This window comes from Mixophyes fleayi, chromosome 12, assembly GCF_038048845.1.
Source record: "Mixophyes fleayi isolate aMixFle1 chromosome 12, aMixFle1.hap1, whole genome shotgun sequence".
Taxonomy (NCBI): Eukaryota; Metazoa; Chordata; class Amphibia; order Anura; family Limnodynastidae; genus Mixophyes; species Mixophyes fleayi.
In genome coordinates, this window is record NC_134413.1 from 8,886,587 (window position 1) to 8,909,479 (window position 22,893).

A 22,893-nucleotide genomic window follows, 5' to 3' on the forward strand; every position below is an offset into this window, starting at 1 on the left:
CATCTGGACCTGGAGCTTTATTGATCTTATTTATATTCAGTCGCCTTTGGACTTTTTTCTTTGTCAGCCAAGTATTAATGGTACAATTGCATTTCCATTATGTATTATTCCTACCATTTGTTCCTCTCTAGTAAATACTGAAGAAAAGAAGTTGTTTAATACCTTTTGCTGTTTCCTTATTATCATTAATAAATCCACCCACCAATCTGACTTCTTGGGGTTCCTATATTTTTTAATTCTTTTGCCATTTATATACTTAAAAACTTTTTAAGGGCTTCTCTTACTTTGTTTGGCAATTTGTTTTTCATTTTCTAATTTAACCGATCTAATTTTCTTTTTGCATGTTTTATTACATTCCTTGTACCTACGGAAAGACTCCTCAGAGCCTTCAGACTTAAACCATTTAAATGCACGCTTCTTCCTTTGCATTTCTTCCCTTACCTTTTTATTTTGCCACATTGGTTTAGACTTAATTCTTTTGCATTTATTTCCCATAGGAATGAACTTATACGTGTATTTTTTCAACAACATTTTAAAGACAGCCCACTTTTCTTCTGTATATTTTACTTCAACTGCGTCCCAGTCTATGCACTTTATAGACTCCTTTAGCATATTGAAATTTGCCTTTCTAAAGTTTAAAGTCCTAGTTGATCCCTTATACTGTTGCTTCTGGAGACTAATTTCAAATGAGACCATATTATGATCACTGTTTCCCAAGTGCTCCCTTAGTTGAATAATTAATATTACGTCTACATTATTTGTTATTACTGGGTCCAGTATAGTGTGGTTTCTAGTTGGTTCCTCTACTAATTGGGACATGTAATGGATTTTTAGCGTGGTCAGAAACCTATTTCCCCTAGCTGTACCGCAGGTCTCAGTACTCCAATCAATATCCGGATAATTAAAATCCCCCATAATTATACCTTACCCTAGTTGTGTAGTCTTTTCAATTTGCTGTAGAAGTTGGACTTCCTCAACCATACTAATATCTGGCGGTTTATAGCATATCCCTATCAACAACTTCTCTGAACTTTTTCCTCCACTGATTATTTCCACTCACAATGCTTCTATATTATCACCAATACTCTCATAAAAATCTTCCTTTGTACTTGGTTTTATTACTTGGTTTAGTTTATATTTTGCAGCTATTTGGACCATTCGCGTATTATAAGATACGTGAAATGCTTACTGGAAACGACTCTGAAACATATAACATTTCAGTTTCCGGCATCGTAGCGGGGGAGAGGCCGTGTCACGGTGGGCAGGTGGCCCCTCCCCCAGAGGGCAGCCTAGCGCTGCAAAGCTCTGAATTGCAGCTTAGAAACCTCCCTTCTCCTCCAAACATGCAGCACGGTCCAGTAGCAGGTGCCCTGCAGCCGTTCACCGCTGCCTTCCTATGAACTCGTACCTCCCAACATTTAGAATCCCAAAAGTGGGGAAAAATAAGTCCCACTCTCACTACACCCAAACTCCACCAACGCACAGGCAAATTTGGATTAAACTCCACCCAATTTCTATTACCCCTCGCTCGTTTTGTGGCTCCGGGCTAAACAGTGCCCTAAAATCAGGACTGTCACGCCAAAATCGGGACGGTTGGTAGGTATGGTATATCTCCCCACCGTAACTATGGCATCTTAATCTAATTTATTACCGTTATGCATAGGGTGATGACCTCCTGCCCGTAACGCCCACCTTTATCACCCCTCCTTACACATAATGGTAATTATTTTTTGATTTATACTTGCATATTCCAATACACTGCACAACTTTTGCATTTGTATAGTTTCCCCGTAGGTGAACTTATTATACAATCTTGCCTTAAGGAAAAAATTTATTTTAACTAGTGTTGACGTTCTGGCTATTGCGCTTGTCGGTTTGCGCTCTTTGTTGTGTTGTGTCATGTTTTGTTACAGTAACAGGGACAGTAAGTAAGAATTGTTCGCTGCAGTGAGCTGCTCTTCCTGTAGTGTCCAAGATTAATCTGCAGCGTTCTGACAGGAAAGAATCAAACTACAGGGTGCTAACGACCAATTGGACATTGCAGAAATGTGGACCGCGGCTCTAACTAACGGGGGTCTGAACCCACAAGTACTAACAAGTGTACAAAAAATGGTGGAGCGCTGGAACGAGATACAAATAAGTACATTTTTTTATTAAAATATCAATATAGAAATACAAGATAATAAACAGAAAATTAGAATGAGCTCATATTACCTTTGTAATCACGCTTAAGAGCATTACAGACAAATATATACGGTGATATAAAGTCCATGCGGTGTAGCTTATTATTAGATTTGAAAAGAAAATTCCTCAAATAGTATCTCCAAAAATAAGGCAGGATAAACATGTCTGGGACGACAGAGACAGAGTTTAGAAATAACACTAGAAGGGATTTCAGCAGAACTCTTGATAAGTTTGATCAAATCCAAGAAATATGAGATACCAGAACTAGGGCATCAAATCCAGGAGATAGGAGAGAGGTTCAATAGTTGTGAACAAGGCTTCAGGGTGCCCAAGAATGTCCAGCAAGCGCCAGGACCATCTCCTAAAGGTGATTCAGAACTTGCTCAGGAATGGCAGCAGGCAGGTGTGAGTGCATCAGCATGCACAGTGACGCAAAGTTTTTTGCAGGATAGCCTGGTATCAAAAAGGCCAGCAAAGAAGCCACTTCTCTCCATGAAAAACATCAGGGACAGATTGATGTTCTGCAAAAGGTACAGGGATTGGACTGCTGAGGAATGGGGTAAAGTCATTTTCTCTGATGAATCCCCTTTCAGATTGTTTGGGGCATCTGGAAAAACGCTTGTCCGGAGAAGGAAGGTTGAGCACTACCATCAGTCCTGTGTCATGCCAACAGTAAAGCATCCTGAGACCATTCATGTGTGGGGTGCTTCTCGGCTAGGGAGTGGGCTCACTCACAATTTTGCTTAAGAACACAGCCATGAATAAAGAATGGTACCAAAACTTCCTCCAAGAGAAACTTCTCCCAACCATCCAAGAACAGTTTGATGATGAACAATGTCTTTTCCAGCATGATGGACACCTTACCATAAGGCAAAAGTGATAACTAAGTGGCTCGGGAATCTAAACATCGAAATTTTGGGTCCATGGCCAGGAAGCATCCCAGACCTTAATCCCATTGAGAACTTGTGGTCAATCCTCAAGAGGCGGATGGACAAACAAAACCCACAAATTCTGACGAACTCCAAGCATTGATTAGGCAAGAATGGGCGTCCATCAGTCTGTATGTGGCCCAGAAGTTGATTGACAGCATGCCAGGGCGAATTGCAGAGGTCTTCAAAAAGAAGGGTCAACACTGCAAAGGCTGACTTTCAATGCTCCTCTTGGATATTACACACCTTTTCCTCTATCCAAAATGTTTCTGTATTTCTGTCCATGTATTTCTTTCATTATTTCATACACAGACAATACTGTAGTATTCCAGCTTGATTTAAGCCACGTTCAATTTTAAGGCATCTAAAAGCTATGTCCGTTACACGGGTAACCTCACATGTTTACCAGGACACTTATCCGTAATTATAACGGCTTTGTTGCGTAGCTTTACACCCCTATTTTAATCGCTCTGCCGTGTTCTTCCATATGGGCGATAACCTTTCCATACTTTCCCACTCTCCAGGAATATCCGGGACACCCCTGAATTCCGAGTAGGTCCCTCAGACTCCCGTGAGAACAGGCAATTCCCCCGCATCCTGCCCACTTGCTAGTGAAATGGACGGGACAGGGGCCTTCATTACATGATTTGCTGACTTGCAGGGCCAGAATGACTTGTTTCGCTACGTCCACCCCCCTCCCCATTTGCACCTGCACATTAAAGAGAAAAAAAGGTGATGTTGGCTGCTCCTTTACCCCTCTGTAGATGAGAAGTCATTGGTGCTGCAGGACTCGGTGATGTAATAACTGATGAGTACTGTACTAAATCCGCAGCCACAGGAGACAACGGTTAAATTTCCATCGCCAGGCCGAGGTAGGGAGCGGGTGATTCGGAGGAGAGGAGGGGTGGCGGCCACCCTAGTGAACCGCAGCTTCTGTACCCCCCCTGCCCATCCATCATAGTGTAAACCCATGAATTAGAGGTAATCAGTCAGTCAGCCGCCAACAATAAAATCTGTAGCTCACACAGGTCTCTACACCGGCCAGGAGCACTCAAACTATAATGCTGCATAATTATTAGTGAGGGAAATAATATTTGGAGATCCGTCCTTTGTTGAAGAGCTCGGTGATCAGGCTGCAGAAGGTATTTATTCAGCATTCTGAAGCTGTTCCCTAATGACAGATTCATCGGTGTACCGTACCGGTGAATCCATACCCTCTTAAGCAATTTGCAGAACTTTTAAGCTGGACTTGCATCCCTAATAAAATGACTTGTCAAGTGGAGAGGAGGGGTGGTGATTAATAGGAAGAATCCAGGAGCAATGAATACAGATTTTTTTTCCCCTCTGCAATAACAGCATGCAGAGCGCAAAACCCAGATCCTGTCAAATTCTTTGGAAAGGGCACAGAGCTGATTGAGAGGAGTGAAAATAAGATATATAGGTTTTTTTTGGCTGTATAACAGTCCCAGCATATCAATCAAGACGGTTCATTATTCGACACAGTAAGACAAGAGGATGGAGGATTGGAAAAGGAACAGTGACAATGGCAGCAGCAGTTAGAAACGCGTGGGGTCGGCCAGAGGCCACGTCATTAGACAAAAGTAAACTTTACCTACCAGGGACGTCAAATAAGGCCAAACACTTTGTTAGATTTTATTTCACCGTGACTTTCTTTTATTAGCCTTCGGCTAAGGATCCGGTGGTGTTAATCCATTATTACGGCTTTTGTGTGCATTTTCTTTATTCCTTTTTATTTGCTAGCTTGATTTTGAAAGCAGGTACCCTGGGATGTTATGTCAGTTCTAAAATAGATCCCGTGCATAACAGCGTTTTTTGCATAACACGCTGACAACAGGTCTGTAGGAAATTTACAGGCGGATTTTAAATAGCTGCCACATTGTCAGCGTTACTCCCCCCTCGTATACAGAGTGACATTGACAAAACCAGAGCAAAGAGAAAACTGCACAACAATTATGCAGCGTGTGTTGTGTTTCGTTTCGTTTGCATGTTTCCTTTTTGCGATCTTTACGCCGGAGTGTGTAAAAGGGCTTGAAAAGTTGACGAGGCTTAAACCACGCTTTGCTGCTCTCTGTTTGTGATGTAGCTACTGTGTACAGCAAATAACTTGGGGAAAAATTACTGCCTGTTGTCAGGTAGTGTAGAAACGGGGCTTTGCTTTAGAGATGGTTGATGAGCTTAGTGTAGCGTGCTTCTTTTTCCATGTTTGCATAACATATGTATAGTGCATTGCGTTCTATTTAAATATATTACACCCAACAAATACAAAGTGGGATGGGGATGTAGGGATAATAGGTTAGGAAAGATAATGATTGATAATTGGACATTTTACTGTTTCTATGTACTATTACTAGGGCAGCACGGCGACTCAGTGGTTAGCACTTCTGCTTCAAAGCACTATGGTCATGAGTTCGATTCCCGACCATGGCCTTATCTGTGTGGAGTTTGTATGTTCTCCCCGTGTTTGCGTGGGTTTCCTCCGGGTGCTCCGGTTTCCTCCCACACTCCAAAAACATACTGGTAGGTTAATTGGCTGCTATCAAATTAACCCTAGTCTGTGTGTGTGTTAGGGAATGTAGATTGTAAGCTCCTATGGGGCAGGGACTGATGTGAGTGAGTTCTCTGTACAGCGCTGCGGAATTAGTGGCGCTATATAAATAAATGGTGATGATATTACTCTGTAAAGAAAGATTAAATAAAACAATTTTCCATGATCTCGCACTGCACATACAGTTTGTTCAGCCACGCTGCTTTTATAAAAGTTGCTAGTAGATTGCTGTTAATAATAGGCCTGCAGTGTGTCTTAGAGTCTATAGGTGGGCAGAAGCCTTAAAATAGACACCAACTAAGGCTGATCACCAAGACAACTCCTTCAGAGCGGCAGTGAGCGCTCCTGTGGCGTTGTTATACAGATGAGGCGCGTTGCGTGCAGTAGAACACGTGTCAACGTTACCGGTGATCACGGCTGTGAACAGATGCTTTGTGAGAACAATGTCGGTGTGATATGTTTTATCTCGCAGCACCTGTCTCCTTACAGTGAAAATGCAGCCAACTTTGTAAGGCTTGGATGCGTGTTTGAATGTGTGGTGCTGAGTTGCATACGGAACACAGCTGACTTCTAGGAATATTGAAGCAATCACAGTGTGTGGGGTGTTTGTGACATGATTGTAAGAGCCAAGGTCCCGAGCTCTGAGCCTGGGCAGGGTTTACATTTTTTTTTTAATTCATATTTTTAATTTATTTAGAGTAACTTAAATGATATACTTTATATTGTTGTGTGGCTTAAACAACAGAATAGTTATTATATACAGTATACTTCCTGCCATTTATCCAGGCAAACTGGAGGCAAAATAAGCCCATGAAAATGATGCTCCCATTTAACGGAAACCCCTCCCCAATCTGCCCCAACCACACCCACCCTCTGACCAGCCAAGCACACTCTTGCTGGCAAGGCCCGCCCACTTTCCTGTGAGCCCCGCCCCATCTATGATTGACAGCCGGGAGCAACATATACAGAAATGTCCCCTTTTGTTAGTGTGACTTTATACAGTGTCCATTGCAGGAGAAACTGCAAGAACCGGCCCCTGGACTTTTGAGAACGTAGCAACACAATTTCTACAAAATGATTAGGAGATTATAATAATGAGTGCAGAGTAATAAAAAAAAAAATGATGCCCATAGGAGCCAATCAAATGTTTGCTTTAATTTTCTACTGCACTAGAAAACTGATAATCTGATTGGTTGCTATGGGCGGCACCAAGTTTCATAAATGTCCATCATTACCCCTAATGCCCAACAATCCTGATTTCCATAGTCCCAATTTGAAGGTACTGTCGGGTCGTCCTGAAAAGTTGGCAATTTTGTCCCAACGTTCGGGAAGTTGGGAGTTATGTTCCCCCTCACCATGGTAAGTGGGGGTCATCACCATCATTCCAGTGTGCCGAGCGCACCTGCCTCTGGTGTGCGTGGCAATTTAAGGGTGATTGGGAACAGATTGGCGGTTCTGAAACGCCAAGCACGCCCATGGAGGACGTGACATGCCCCCACACAATGTGGCCTCCAAAGTGGTGGACCGTGACCCATGGTCATGATACTGAGGAGGCCAATGTCTGGGAGGTATTTATTATATCTTTTGTAGATGTTCTTTATACTGTATAACAATCATGCGCTTGCTTCTGGAAGACCTGAGTCAATCCACGCCCAGATTTGTCGGCTATTGGAAAAGAGATCTACATCGGCCTTTAATGGACAATGAATGGACACAAAAAGAATTCGGATTTCTCATGCGTGCTCACTTAGTGTCTCAGTTGTGGAGATGGAAGATGTTACAGGACGCCTAGCCTACTACAAACATTCTCACCAGCTGTATTTGCTTCCTGCTGGAGATGCAATTTGGCTACATGGACCTTCTTCCATATGTGGTGGGATTGCCCCAAACTCACTGCATATTGGCAAACAGAGTTTAGTCTTCCAAGGGAGATAACGTGGATCGAGGTGAAGCAGTAGTCCCGCAGTTCTGGTTCCTTACGCTTCCTAATTCATCCATCTCTAACTACAAGAAATCTCTTCTAACACGTTTAAATAATGCCGCTAAGGCGCTCCTTCCAGTACATGGGAAATCCCCCTCACCTCCTTCCATTAAGGAATGGTTTGGTCGTATAAATTTTTATCTGTCCACGGATTAAATCACCTTGACGGCGATAGATAGTTTTCACAAGTTCTCTGGTGTCAATGGTGAAAGTTCAAAGATACCCCAGTAAATAAATCCTACTTTAAATCTCCTTTTGACCCCCTTGGAGCTAAAAAACTGATTTTCTTATTTTCAAGTCCATTATCTTCTCCAAACTGGGCGGTAAGACACCACATCGCCTCCAGTTTTATATGTGTAGGAGTTAGGGTTGTATAATATAAAAGCTGAATTTATTTGTCTCTATACCATGGTACATACTTCTCTCCACATACCCAAATTTGTCAATTTGGCCCAGTACCCCACCCAACCTGTAGATGGTTTTAATTACCATCATGTGTCCATGTTATAGAAATAAATTTTTAGTGTATGCACCCATCTGAATGAGGTCCCCTCGACACTTTGATAAAAATGGGCACTAAGAACATAATGTTTATTTCAGATATTATATCATATAGCAACATTACAGAGTCTTGTACAAAATGTTCCTATTGTGATCGGTTTGTCTCGGAGCTTAGAATGATTAGTGTATAAAGTGTGCTCTTGCATTTTTGTTTTGTATTTTGTAAAGTCAGCGACTGCCGGAATGTGTCTTTCCATAAATATGACAAATTTGGGTACGTGGACTAAATCTCTCTCTTTTCTTTCTGTCTAGCGATTAGGTTTGACATCCACCCTGTAATAAATGAGACTCCCTACCAGTATTATGTACAGGGCAGAAACGAAACAGAAATGAGATTGCGCCGTTCATAGTAGGGGCTGCATTGCAGATTTCTTCTGCAAAGATGAAACTAATAAAAATACATTTTTGAGAAATTAATCTGATTGGTTGCTATAGGCAACATCTCCACTTTTTCAAACCCGCAGCGTGATAAGTTTACCCCCATGATGTACACTCTCTCCTTCTGCACAATGTTGGTATAATATGAGAATCATTCTTACCATCTTTGTAACTCTCTTCTTGGAGAGTCTCAAATCTCATACCAAAATACTCTCCCTCCCGCCCTCTTAGATCTACCTCTGATCTGCTCCTTGTCTCATCTCTGATAACCACCTCTCACTCCCGTCTACAAGACTTCTCCCGTGCTGCTCCCCACTTATGGAATTCCCTACCACGCCCAATCAGACTTTCCCACAGCCTTCAAATCTTTAGATTCTCTTTGAAAACCCATCTCATTTTTAGAGGTGACCTTATCCCTGATAACACTATTCACACTAATACACCCTCACAACTGTCCCAATCTCCACTCTGAGCCAGACTCGCTCCTCTTGTTTCAGCTGTGCCCTCCTCCACTTAGAATGTAAGCTCTCTAATGAGCAGGGTCCTCCATACCCTTTGTTTTCATATCTGCATTTATTTTGTCTACCTTGTATGTCCCTATTTTATTTATGTTGTTTTCGCTACTTTATGACGCTGCGGAGCATTGTGGCACCTTACAAATCTACGATAATAATAGAAGATCCTGAAGGAGAGGTATGTTAAGGAATTTAGACTGTAAACTCCAGTGGGGCAGGACTGATGTGAGTGAGTTCTGTACAGTGCCCGCGAAATTAGTAGCGCTATATAAATAGCTGATGATAATGATGATGATGAATTGTGATGAGCATACATTATTTACAGTAACTTTCTCCAGAAACCGGTGTAATCTGTGATATCTGTAGGCTGTAGAAGAGGTTGAGCCCAAAAATAAGAGATTAATATCACTACTATAAATATAAGGAAACATGATCTATTTTTTCCTAATGGAAATAATCACTAAACTCTAATTATATTTCAATTTGTTTCCTTTTCTTGTTCTTTTTATATTTTTAATTTTTGTTTTATTAAGTGCACCCTGCATCTTTCATCAGAACCCACGGAACGCGTTTACGTAATGGCGTAACCGAAACCTTCAAACGAGGTGTCAGTAATTATTTTAAGTTGATACATTTGAAGCTGATGTTAAGCTGCTCGCCGTTGACAGTAAAGGACACCAGCGCTGGTATTGGAAATAGTAGGGGGGATGTATTGTCAGATGGTTATATAAGGGTGGCTTATATTTTTGGCTTGATAATAAGGAAGCCACAATGCTAAGGGGAATTTATTTTTAATCTCAAAGCTTCAAGTTTAAATGGCTTCTGTGTCTCTTTCATCTCCTGGGAGCCGTTCAGTTCATTTAATTTTCTGTTTGAAGACAATTTAACCCATTTTTTGGCAGAAGTCGCACATTCATCTGAAAATGTCCCAATTTAATTGCCTGTAGTATAGACGTTTGTAGCTTGCAATGACACTGGAGCAGCTGTTGTATAGTAAGTAACAAAGGAAACTAGCTTAGGTTGCAGGTTTGTATTATAATTTGTATAGTATTTTAAAGCAACACATTTTGTTAAAGGGACGAGATCTTTCAGCTTAGTTTAAACATGAATTTTAAAAGCTTGCAATTGCTACTGTAGCTATTTTACACACAAATCATTGGAGATGCAGCTGTTTTTAATGTTGCTTCTCCTCCACATTTTCCATGGCACTTTCCAATATTCTGCAAACAAAGGACATTTAGTGACCACACCCCCATTGTCAGGTGACCACACCCCATCGAGACGTGGCCACACCCCCTCTCGCTGCCTGACGTATGGATTTTCTCTGGTGTGCCCCTAAGTTTCTCCCAGAGCGCTTTAAGGTGCATGTCTACCTTATTTCTCTCCTCTCCTTTGCCTCCAAACTACTAGAGCTATTAATGTACAAATACCTGTCTCACTTTCTCTGCTCTCATTCCATTCTCAAGTCTCTGCAATCCGTCTTCTGTCCCCAACATTCCACTGAAACTGCTCTCAGAAAAGTGACCAATGATCTACTTACTGCAAAGTCTAAGGGTCATTTCTCCACAATCATTCTCCTGGACCTCTCTGCTGCTTTTTATACTGTTGATCACTCTCTTCTCCTACACACCTTTCACTCCATTGGCCTTTGTGACACAGTCCTTTCCTGGTTCACTTCCTACCTATCGAACGGCTCCTTTTAGTGTTTCTACCTCTGGCACATCCTCCACTCCCACAATCTGTTGGGGTTCCACAAGGCTCTGTTCTATGCCCTTTACTTTTTTCATTGTGCACCTCTTCTCTTGCGGCACTAATTCATTCATTCGGCCTCCAATACCACCTCTACGCTGATGACACCCAAATCTCTATCTCTTCCCCTGACATCTCTCCTTCTGTAATATCTCGTGTAACCAACTGTCTTTCTGCTATCTCCACATGGATGTCCCAACGCTACCTGAAGCTCAACATGTCCAAAATAGAACTTATTATCTTCCCTTCTGCCAGAGCCACCACCTCCCCTCAAATCTCACTCACTGTCAATAACACAACAATTTCCTCAGTCTCCCAAGCCCGCTGCCTTGGTCTCACACTGGACTCCACCCTCTGCTTTATTCCTCACATCCAGACTCTCTCCCAGTCCTGTCGACTCCAACTTAAAAACATTGCCAGAATACGTCCCTTTCTTACTCAACATGCTACCAAAACTCTTATCCATTCTCTCATCATCTCCCGTCTTGACTATTGCAACCTCCTGCTATCTGGCATTCCTGACACCCATATATCCACACTTCAATCCATCCTAAATGCTGATGCAAGACTGATCTTCCTCTCTCGCCGCTCCACATCTGCTGCACCACTTTGTAAATCCCTACACTGGCTCCCTGTGTCCTCCAGAATCCAATTCAAATTACTCACCTTTACCTGCAAAGCCCTCAACAACGCCACCCCTTAATACATCTAAAATCTCATATCAAAATACTCTCCCTCCCGCCCTCTTAGATCTACCTCTGACCTGCGCCTTGTCTCATCTCTGATAACCACCTCTCACTCCTGCCTACAAGACTTCTCCCGTGCTGCTCCCCACTTATGGAATTCCCTACCACATCCAATCTGACTTTCCCACAGCCTTCAAATCTTTAGATGCTCTTTGAAAACCCATCTTTTTATTTTTAGAGGTGACCTTATCCCCGATAACACTATTCACACTAACGCGCTCCTTCTCTTTCAGCTGTGCCCTCTTCCACTTAGATTGTAAGCTGTCTAATGAGTTTTCATGTCTCCATTCATTTTGTCTTGTCTGTTCTTTAATTACGTATGTACTGTTTTAGGTATGTCCTTGTCGTCCCTACTGTACGGCGCTGTTGAGCACGGTTGCGCCTTACAAATCAACAATGATAATAATAATAATAATATGGTCATTGGAGTTACGTCTGCAAAGTAGACCTGCTCCTACGTTGGCAGGGGGGGCAGAAAAATCCGAAGAGGCGCACTGTGAAAACGTGTGAACGTCAGATCAATGTCCAACCTCTTACGTTAGAACTATGACTTTAATTAAATTAAACGTTTCTCCTTCTATAATTCTGCCCAGTTTAGTCATACCTCCCAACATTTAGTATTGCAAAATCAGGATGAAATAAGCTCCTCCCCCATTGCGGCAAACTCTGCCCGCAAATTCACTTAATAGGCCTAAAATCCACCTACTTTTGGTTAAGCTCCACCCCTTTGCCAGCCATCAAATCTGGATAGATGGGAGGTGTGGTTTAGCATTTTTGTGTGTTGAAAGCTTTGATTTACATCGCTCAACTTGCGGCTGGAAATACTGTTCTTTGCTGGAAATTCAAGTGTTTGTGCAGAGCGAAAATGGTTATGCAATCTCCAGCACAGCCTAAAATGCACCATATTCATCCTTTTATCTCATTTCAATCGTTTTGCTTAGCAAAATTAAAACTTTTTTTTTTTTCCCCAAGTGCTCTGCAAAACTTAGGCGCGCAGGTATCTGGTCAGAAATGCCCTCACTACGGCCATCTCCCCCCATCGGCCAGCGGAAACTTCTATGCCGCCATCCTAACCTGCAAGCCAGTGCACTGAGCCATTGCAAAGCGATACAGCTCATTCTTGCATCTAGTTGATATATAGACTTTAGTGAAACACACAGAAGGAAACAAGAAAAAGTGAAGCGATGTATTTAGTTGCAAGAGCCAATGCGCAATCCCATAAATTAAAACCTTGAAAGTTGAAAATTATAACATAATTTTTTAGTGATTCTAATATATGTACAACCTTCCCAAATAATATATGTATAAAATGTGTTCTGATTCCATCACTTCAGTGACTTACTATTCCTGTGAAAGACATTAGATTAGTGGGCACATTCCATCCATCCATTGCCAATCTGAAGTTCCGTTTACTGTGTAACAATAGGCTGCGAGTACTTAGATGGAGCTTGGTACTAAGTTCAATGCTCCTATCTGACAACGTGCTAGATAATCACACTGTAAAGCTTCTATTATTTTTCTATTTTTGGACTTGCATGCTGCCCTTCACATCTCTGCTTGCCAGGTAAGGTTCCTCGTACTTTCCCTATTTCAGAGAATACGGACGTACAACCTTCTCCGAGATTCTGTTCAATCTCTTCTTGAAAGGAAAGATTTCATTTCCTGAGCACACGAACACAGCAGCAATATTAAGAGTGGTGACTTAATCAAACGTTACTTGCCCAGAGGGTGGTATCAACAACTCCACCTAATATTTCTTAGTATGGATTGTGTTTATGAGATTATTAGTGAGAAACAGCAAGTTGTTTAATATTGTGCTCTTAGTATGTCGTTTTTGTGCGTATGAGAGAATCCTCCTGTACATCTGAGACATGGCTTTTCCTTTCTTTTTATCTTCATTTCAAAACCGAACAGAGAAAGTTATGTTGTACGGCTATAGACTAGAACACTGAGAACTGGCAGAGGCAGCAGTACAAAGGAAAGTTCTTTACTTCAATATAAGGTGCAACTTTATGACTTTATTAGTATCCCAAAGCCAAAACACAGCATCCATCCTCATCACATCAACTGACAAGTATATTTATTTGCGATATATAATAAAATAATGTTTCATTTTGTAGCTTCTCTGGCTGCATAGTGTAAGAAGCGTTTTCAGTGTATACTTTGTAGCTGTCGAGTGATTGACATTTGTGAGAGAAATCCAGTAGGATTCTGTTAAACACTGGGTCAGCGCTTTCCTTATCATCTGTCTGGTGGCACACATTGACTGCTCCGGCGGTGCCAGAGATTTATATCATAATGTTTCCCACGGGATCTGGTAGTACTGATCCTGTGAGCCGGCGGCAGCTGTAATTACTGTATCAGAAGAAGACGTTGTAAGAGTATGTATGTATGTATGAATAGCTTGCACCTTGTGCATGGGACCTGGATGCAAAGAGGAGGAAATGTAAGGAGGAGCTGTGAATGGAAATGGGAAGTAATGTATTTTTAGGAAGATTATGTCTATTATCATAGTTATTTATATAGCGCCACTAATTCCGCAGCGCTGTACAGAGAACTCACTTACATCAGTCCCTGCCCCATTGGAGCTTACAGTCTAAATCCCTAACGTACACACACACACACACACACAGACTAGGGTCAATTTTGATAGCAGCGAATTAACCTACCAGTATGTTTTTGGAGTTTGGGAGGAAACTGGAGCACCCGGAGGAAACCCACACAAACACGGGGAGAACATACAAACTCCACACAGATAAGGCCATGGTCGGGATTCGAACTCATGACCCCAGTGCTGTAAGGCAGAAGTGCTAACCAAAGAATCACTGTAATACTGTAGAAGTAAATAAATAGTACTTACCTGCTACATGATTCCTGCAATTGACACCTAATTTAAAGTGCCAGGAAGCTCTGATTTGTAAAAAGAAAACAAAAACTTTGTTTAATAAATATGACCAAAGAATATGATTTCTTTATACATGTCTTGAATTTTTACAATTACATTTGTCTAGCAGTTTTTAGAATAATTACTGCTCGACCACCGGCAGGGAAATGTTGGTTAAATAACATCAACAAATTACAAGATCAAATAAAATGTTGTGTATACACCAGCAAGATACAGTCTCCTGAAAGGAACAGGGGAAAAGTAGCTGCTATAAAGCTTGGCTTGTTCGTCTTTAAAACTGTATCAGGCAGATTTAGAATATGAGTCTCCATCTCTCCATCTCTCTCCATCTGTCCCCGTCTCCCTCTCTCCCCCTCTCCATCTCCCCCTCTCCCTCTCTCTCCCTCTCTCTCCCCCTCTCCATCTCTCTCTCGATCGATATTGAACATGGCTCCAAATTGTGTTCTTGATTCGCAAAGTTTTATCCAGAGATCACATTTTTAAGGAACAATTTTCCCGCAACCTGGTTGTCGGGAGCCAGAATGATGCGTTTTGCGGTGAATCGCATCATTTTGGCCCCACCCCGCGGAAAAAGTGACATTTTTCCGCAGGGGGTGGGGTCAAAATGACCCGCCCCGCCCTTCCACCTGGTTCTCCTGGACAGCAAAGACACAGCGTTGGCAAGTATGACTGAAATGGCTTTTCACCAGCTTTGTAAGAAAATAAAGTACAGCATAAAGGGCCAATAGCTCAACATACACAGCAGCCTTTTCAGGGAATAACTCCATAGGTAAAAGTGAGTGACTTCAAAAATTGCAAATTTGCAAATAGCAGTAAGATCTCTTCCACAGTGTTGGCTGCAGGCACTATGAGGTATAATAATGCTTTGTTTTATTTAGCACTGACGTATTTAGAGGATTATTACAGGTGCTAAATTCTCTCCAACCCAAGAAATAGTGTCCAGAATCTGCACATCAAATGGCAGCGCCTAGATAATTTTGCAGTTTCTGATTGGAGGCCTCAATTTAATTGTTTTGCCTTATTTTAAGCCCATTTGCAGCAACGAGATATTTTTTTTGGGACGAGATATTTAAATGAGGTTCAAGGGCTGGAGAGAGGGCACATTTATCACATCTATTCTTGGTCTCGTGTGAATCGGAAGTATCTCTGTTCCTTATGTTCTTTATCCATAACTTGAGTGCGCCCAAGGTGGCTGCAGAACCCTCTACAGCCTAACAATCCTACCACACTTTTATGTTTATCTTGTAAAAGCACTTTGAGTCCTATATATTTAAAAAAACCTATATTATTGTTATTATGTACAGGGGTGTTTCCTGTGTAACAGCGACTGCAGAACCCTTTCCCATTACAAAGGGACTTTTGTTGCTACCGGTCATCAGAGGAGGTTGAGATTGTTCTGTCAATACGACGCCAATTGCACCATCTGTGCGCACTACCTACGGGAATGCGTCTTTTTATGCTCATTCTATCAATGTAAAAAAACTCAAACATTTAAATTTACAATAGTGAAAATAAAACAGCCCTGTTATTCCCCTCTCATGAACAACAGTATCAAACTAAAATTGAATGAAGGATGTCCTAAAATGATGATAAACTTAAAGTGCCTTGAAGGGCAGATTCAGTTCACCGTGTAGTCCCGCTGGACATAGCGTTGATGTTCCAATGCGCACATTGTTGCCTATTCCGGTAAGGAATCTCTGCCAATTTTTCTGCGCACGTCTGTGAGACACAAGGAAAAATGAGCAGAGATTTCAGCCTCATCATTGGCTCCTTGTGTCTCCGCGGTCCATTCTGGAGACACATTGCGTTGAATTAAATCTCTCCCTTTGACTCTCCCCAACTAGGGCATTTCCAACGTATATTAGCCCAGATAGCTGTTTTTCTGGTGGCACTTCCTAAAACCGGAATATAGCTGTGCACCTTTGTATAAACATGCTGAATAAAGAAGAGAAATAAAAGCTTAGGAGGTGAAGCTTCGTCTGCGCTGAGAGTGCATCCTGTAGGTTGGGAGGTTGAGATTGGGTTTAAACACCGCACTTGAACATTGAGAATCCTCAGAACTCTCCTCTAGAAGAAAGCAAAAGTTTCCTCGATATATGCTGGATTCTTCTCCAGCTGCTACAATGCATATGGAGGAGATCATTGTTTGTGAATTTATTCTGCGTGTTTGATATCGAATGAGGTTAGATCAGAAACGGTCAGACTGTCAGTGAGACCCGGAGTCAGTGCGTTGATATTCTGCCAGCGTCCCCTTCGAGCTTATTATTTCATTTACGCCTGTTAAGAATTTTTTATTGTCTTGACTTGCAGAACATTTTGTATTTCACACAGCTGAACAAACAAAATGAGTGTTTACATTATTTATGTCACGCAAGAACAGCCACAGTTTGTACTCGGAGCGCACGGGCCGCAGATAGCTGGGTTGCTTCAACCGGAATAAAGAGATAAATCTTATGTTCAGTTCATCAAAACTTGGATGGCAAATGCTTACACACAATGCCCTTAATTATTGTTTCTTTATGGAGACTTGTTTGTAGTTGTATCGCTGTTCTACACTATATAGGTCTGTGTGTAGACGGGTTATACGTGCATCATGGGAATTAATGTGCAGTAACATCTGACATTTTAATTTTGAGGTTTTATTTCATTATATTTTTATTGTTTCTGTCCTTATTGAAGTGCAGTTTGAAAAGGGAAAGAGCGCCTAGAATATTCATTCTTCAGGGGACTCGCAAGATGATCAGGAAATTAAGTGGGTGGTGTTAGAACAACCTGTAGCCAATTAGAACATTAGAATTTGAACAGCAGACAAGAGGATTCCATTTATTATTAAAGAGCGGTACCATTCATTATGTATCACAGTGATACATAATAAAGTACTGATGCAATTTGACCCCCCCTCCTCTATGAAGACTTTTTATATCCTAACGCTACCGGTAAATGAGAAAGTGCTATGTGCGTCGCACTTCCACCCGGGGCGGATCCAGGGGAAGCCGGAGAGATCCCATTGAAAATAACAGGTAACGCCGTCCTACGTTAAGCAACATTAAATGGGTTATGTCTGCGTTGAAGCATTTAATGAATTATACGATGACCCTTTTATGGAGAAAACTGCTGTTTTCGCCGTTTTTATGGCTAGTCGTACCTTTGTAAATAGACCCCAGAGTATTAAGGTTGACGTACTCTTGCATGTTAATGTTTGCAGGTCTATTTTGGGAGGGTCTAGGTCAACATTCAGCCACTGGGAGCATCAAGCGTGATGTCAGACTCATGCCGGAATTGTGAAAATGTTCTGAATAAAGTTCATTCATTTGTTTTGTTGTTTTTTTGTTACACAGAAGACACTGTGATTTATATATTAACTAGCTAATGTGCATGTGAGACAGAAGAGGTTTAATTATCAGCTGCAGAAAAGGCTTTGAGCGTTCACAACAGACTTGCCTACTTTTTGCTACCTGGCTTTCTGGGGACGCGGAGACGAGGTGGGTGGTGCTTGTGGATACGGTTCATCATCAAGTGGGCTGGACAATCATGCCGTTCATCCCCGCAGAGGAGTAATGATACAATGCCCGAGGGAATGTGTACAACCCCCTTTACACAATATCGTTTATCCACATGTCCCTTTTCTGCATATTATACTGCTACATATCTGCTTCCTGTCTTTCAGGTGTGGGATGCGGTGGATTCTGGGAAATGTCTGCGCGCTTTTTCTTGCCATCGCGCAGCGGTACGTGACGCACAGTGGTCTGCGTGCGGCCGGAAGATCCTCACTGGGGGCTTTGACTCCTTTCTCTATTTAACGGACGTTGAATCAGGTGAGTTGAGTTCATCTCAATGAATGGTCAAACTAGTATCCAACCCCCTAAATAATTAAAATGTCCTAACTTAGCGTCACAATAAAGAAAAGTGAAGGTTTTTAAAGAGTAACTTTTATGCTTAATTTTGCTTTTATGCAGTAACTTGTCATTCGATTGAACAAAGTACAGTAGTCCTGCTTACAGGGTACATGGCTTTCCATTCATCATTTTGGCATCTAAGCAGAGACATAACAGTCATTGGCCCCATAGGAACATTCTCACCTCCTCCTACTTACTGAAGCTCCCTCCACTGATCAGCACGCAGCTGATGTTATAGTAACCAATAGGGAGCAGCCTACACTGTTAACCAATCACAGACTTCCTTTTGGTTACTATGACAGAAGTCACGGCCTGATCACTAGAGGGAGCTTCAGTAAGCCAGAGGATGTGAGAAATTGACTGCAGCTCCTCCGCTGCTGCATTGATCTTTGTCAGGGGATGAGTCCCACTCTCTTACACAAGCTGAGGGGCCGTAGAGCAGCTGCCCCGCCCCCCCCTTCCTTTGCTATCAGGGCAGTTCCGCCCTTGGATCTTACGAATTTAAACTTCATTGTGCTTTTAATTTAACACAGAAACAGTTAACTCTGCTTTTCTTTATCTCTAGTCGCATCTGATAACCTCTAATTTTATGCACACAATTACCGTTCCTATCTCAATGTCTGTCCTCACTGCATGGCATCGCAGTTATCCTAATTACTATGTCAGGTACAATTTGTTGAATTGGACATCACTCTAACGCCAAGCTTGAAAACATGATCGGACGTGAGCTTGTTGGAGGAATGTGAACATGATGTAGCAATGCCAAGGAGAAATCCCTACACAGCACTGTACTGGAAAGGACTTAGTCTGATATAATTTTCATTTACTAAGCTCAGCACAAGTGGCTGTTTACACACTTGCTCAGCACGGTGGCTCAGTGGTTAGCACTTCTGCCTCACAGCACTGGGTTCATGAGTTCAATTCCCTACCATGGCCTTATCTGTGTGGAGTTGGTATGTTCTCCCTGTGTTTGCGTGGGTTTCCTCCGGGTGCTCCGGTTTCCTCCCACACTGCAAAAACATACTAGTAGGTTAATTGGCTGCTATCAAAATTGACCCTAGTCTCTCTGTCTCTGTGTGTGTGTGTGTGTGTGTATGTATGTTAGGGAATTTAGACTGTAAGCTCCAATGGGCAGGGACTGATGTGAGTGAGTTCTCTGTACAGCGCTGCGAATCAGTGGCGCTATATAAATGAATGGTGATGATGATGATGACTTGCTCACACTTCTTTTCTTGAGCTCAAGAGTGTCCACATATGTGTGTCTGTACTGTACATGTCCACTTATAGCAGTGCAGCAATCTTTCCATTGAGTAATCTCCTTTTCATGCTTGCCTCTCCCAAATTTCAGATAGTTTTCCCAGACTCATGAGAGAGTAGGCCTTTTTTCTAAGGTATCGCCTACGTCCCAGAGAAGTGGTTGGGGCGTCGGCGTCAATGACGCGATTCGCTGTGAATTGCGTCATTTTCCCCCCACGGCACGATGGTTCATTGAGTCGGGTGGGGCCAGGCCAAAGTGACGTGATTTGCGGCATCACTATCCCCTCCCACTGCATTTGTCACTTCACCTCCCCACCGGGAGATTACAAAGTTGTCACATATGGTCATTTTGTGAATTTAAAGAAAGTCTATTTTTGTGTTTTTATACCTGCTCATCTGTAACCCGCTTCAGATTGTCAGTGCTCAGCGGCGTAGGAACGAAGATTTTCATGTGGGGGCAAAAGGCCAATGACTACTATAGGGCTTTTAGCCCCTTTCTCTTGCGTTTCGAATCTCATTTTACAACAGTTGTAACAGTGACTGTAGCTATACAAAGACTCACAATCCTGTGTTAATTTTTTGTCAGTGTTTCAGGGGTTGGCAAAAAATGTATTATACATTATTAAATATATAATATTATTAATATTAATTACCAATTACTACAATAACTGTTAGAAAGATAGATACATTCAATTGTTCATCTTAAAAATGTACATTTTTCATAGTCCTCAACCTAGTTTTTATCCAGATTTCGTTGACAGCCTAATCTCATTTGACTGGGAGTATTTTTAAATCTCTAGTCACTGCCTCGCTGGTTATGATATTTGCTTTAAATTTAAATTGCTATATCTCATGTTTGTTACTGGACGCACCGCGCGAATTTCAGGTTAAAAGTAAAGTGAACAGTTGTTCATGATCAATACAGGTTATTAAATGTTTATGAACGAAAGACTTGGAGCTTTTTAAATAAACAATTCAATCAATCTGTTAAATATATAATAAGGCAATCTTTATTAATATTAAAGAACGTTTGGTAGTTATACTAAGACAATCTATCCATTTAAAGTTTCACAAGTTTAGAGCAGATACCATGACTTCAGAAAGTAGCATGAAGGCTTTTGTGTAGAAGTTCGTGGGGGGCAAAACACAGTCTTTGCCCACCCAATAGAAATCATGGGGGGGGCAACTGCCCCCTCTGCCCTTCCCCACCCGGTTGCTATACCCCTGTCAGTGCGTACGAATGCAAAGCAAGCTGCAACTAAATCCACATTCGGTTGATTTAATCAACGTACAGGGGGATATTCATCATAATCATCAGCATTTATTTGTATAGCGCCAGCAGATTCCGTAGCGCTTTACAATTGGGAACAAACATTAATAAAACACTACTGGGTAATACATACATACAGAGAGGTAAGAGGGCCCTGCTCGCAAGCTTACAATCTATGGGACAATGGTTTGATACACAAGGGTAAGTGCTACATCATATTGAATATTTGTCCAGCTAGAATACAAAGGTTGCAAAGTATTTAGTGGGCTGTGTGATCAGTCACACAACTATGTTGGTCAGAGGTTTGTTGCCTTGTGTTAGCTGTGTAGAGGGTGGTAATAGGGTAACCTAGGTTAAGAGGGTGGTAGAGGAATACTATAAGCTTGTCTGAAGAGGTGGGTTTTCAGAGAACGCTTGAAGGTTTAAAGACTAGAGGAAAGTCTTGTGGTGCGAGGGCGTAAATTCCATATTGAATTAGCACAGTTAGTGCGGTAAAAATGTACCCTACTTTTTGCTCGTGCCTCCATGGGGCGCAAGCAAAAAATCAGCGGGGATTTCACTAAAAAAATATGCAAGGTGTCTCCAAGGCCATCCAGAGACACAACGCGTGTATTTATTTCTGCTTGATTCTCCCCCACAGTATATAAATCTTCCACATTCATTACATGAGATTGTTGTTTTGTTTTTTTGTTTGTTTGTTATTTTACTTATTTGTTAAATTTGTATTTGCTCCTCTTTTAAATGTTGGTGAAATTGTGCCAAATATTTTAATGACAGTAAACTACATCCTAAGTAACTTCTATTCTAAATGTAATTGAGGAATGTGTTTTGAAAATGAAGATATACTGTTCCATTGTCATTGGTCTTCACTGCGGAGGAAAGTATTAAACAAGAGGAGATCAGAGCTTAGGCTGGGTACACACTACAGAAGATATCTCCCGATGCGATATCCTAAACCAACGATAAAAATAAAAAAAGTCCCGATCACCTTGCAGATTCATGTGTGCACACTATACACGTTTTACACCATTTATCTTCAGATCTGTGCTCTTCATCTTTCATAACCATCGGCTAAAAAGATGGTGACTTTGTAAACTCTATGGAGATCTATGGACGCTGCCGGTCCTGAGTACATACACACTGCTGACATCTGTCATGTATCTATGTATATCCTGTGGGACATATGATGCAATATGTTCTCCATATATCTCTCTCCAGATTTGGTAAGCACCCCGGCCGGGGTTATATATAATGAATGGAAATATATTGATATGATCCACCTGTCTGACGATTGCTATTGTTGAGGGATGACCTGTTCTGCTGTATCCTACTAGGGTAAACCTGTAACATAGCACCTGTTACTGCGCTGGGGGGAGAGAGACAATAATTACAACAATTCCTTTATATTTAATTACTCCATTGTGTGGACAATTCCGTATTTCATCTTCTAAAGACATCATTGTATATTTATGTGGGGAGTGAACATTGTACTTTAGTGTGTAACAACATACATATGTTCTATAGGAGATACATTGTTATACATTCTACAGTAGATACATTGTTATACATTCTACAGGAGATACATTGTTATACATTCTACAGGAGATACATTGTTATACATTCTACAGGAGATACATTGTTATACATTCTACAGGAGATACATTGTTATACATTCTACAGGAGAAACATTGTTATACATTCTATAGTATATACATTGTTATACATTCTATAGTATATACATTGTTATACATTCTACAGGAGATACATTGTTATACATTCTACAAGAGATACATTGTTATACATTCTACAGGAGATACATTGTTATACATTCTACAGGAGATACATTGTTATACATTCTACAGGAGATACATTGTTATACATTCTACAGGAGATACATTGTTATACATTCTACAGGAGATACATTGTTATACATTCTACAGGAGATACATTGTTATA

At 41.4% G+C, this 22,893-nt stretch overlaps 1 protein-coding gene across 1 annotated transcript in view; it reads left to right on the top strand.

Annotated features, from left to right (window-relative positions):
- WDR25 (WD repeat domain 25) overlaps window positions 1–22,893 on the top strand; it is a 76,892-nt gene that overhangs the window by 25,423 nt on the left and 28,576 nt on the right. Inside the window, exon 3 of the mRNA XM_075191898.1 lies at window positions 18,182–18,329. Coding sequence (XP_075047999.1) covers window positions 18,182–18,329 — 148 coding nt within the window. The remainder of the gene's footprint in view (window positions 1–18,181; window positions 18,330–22,893) is intronic.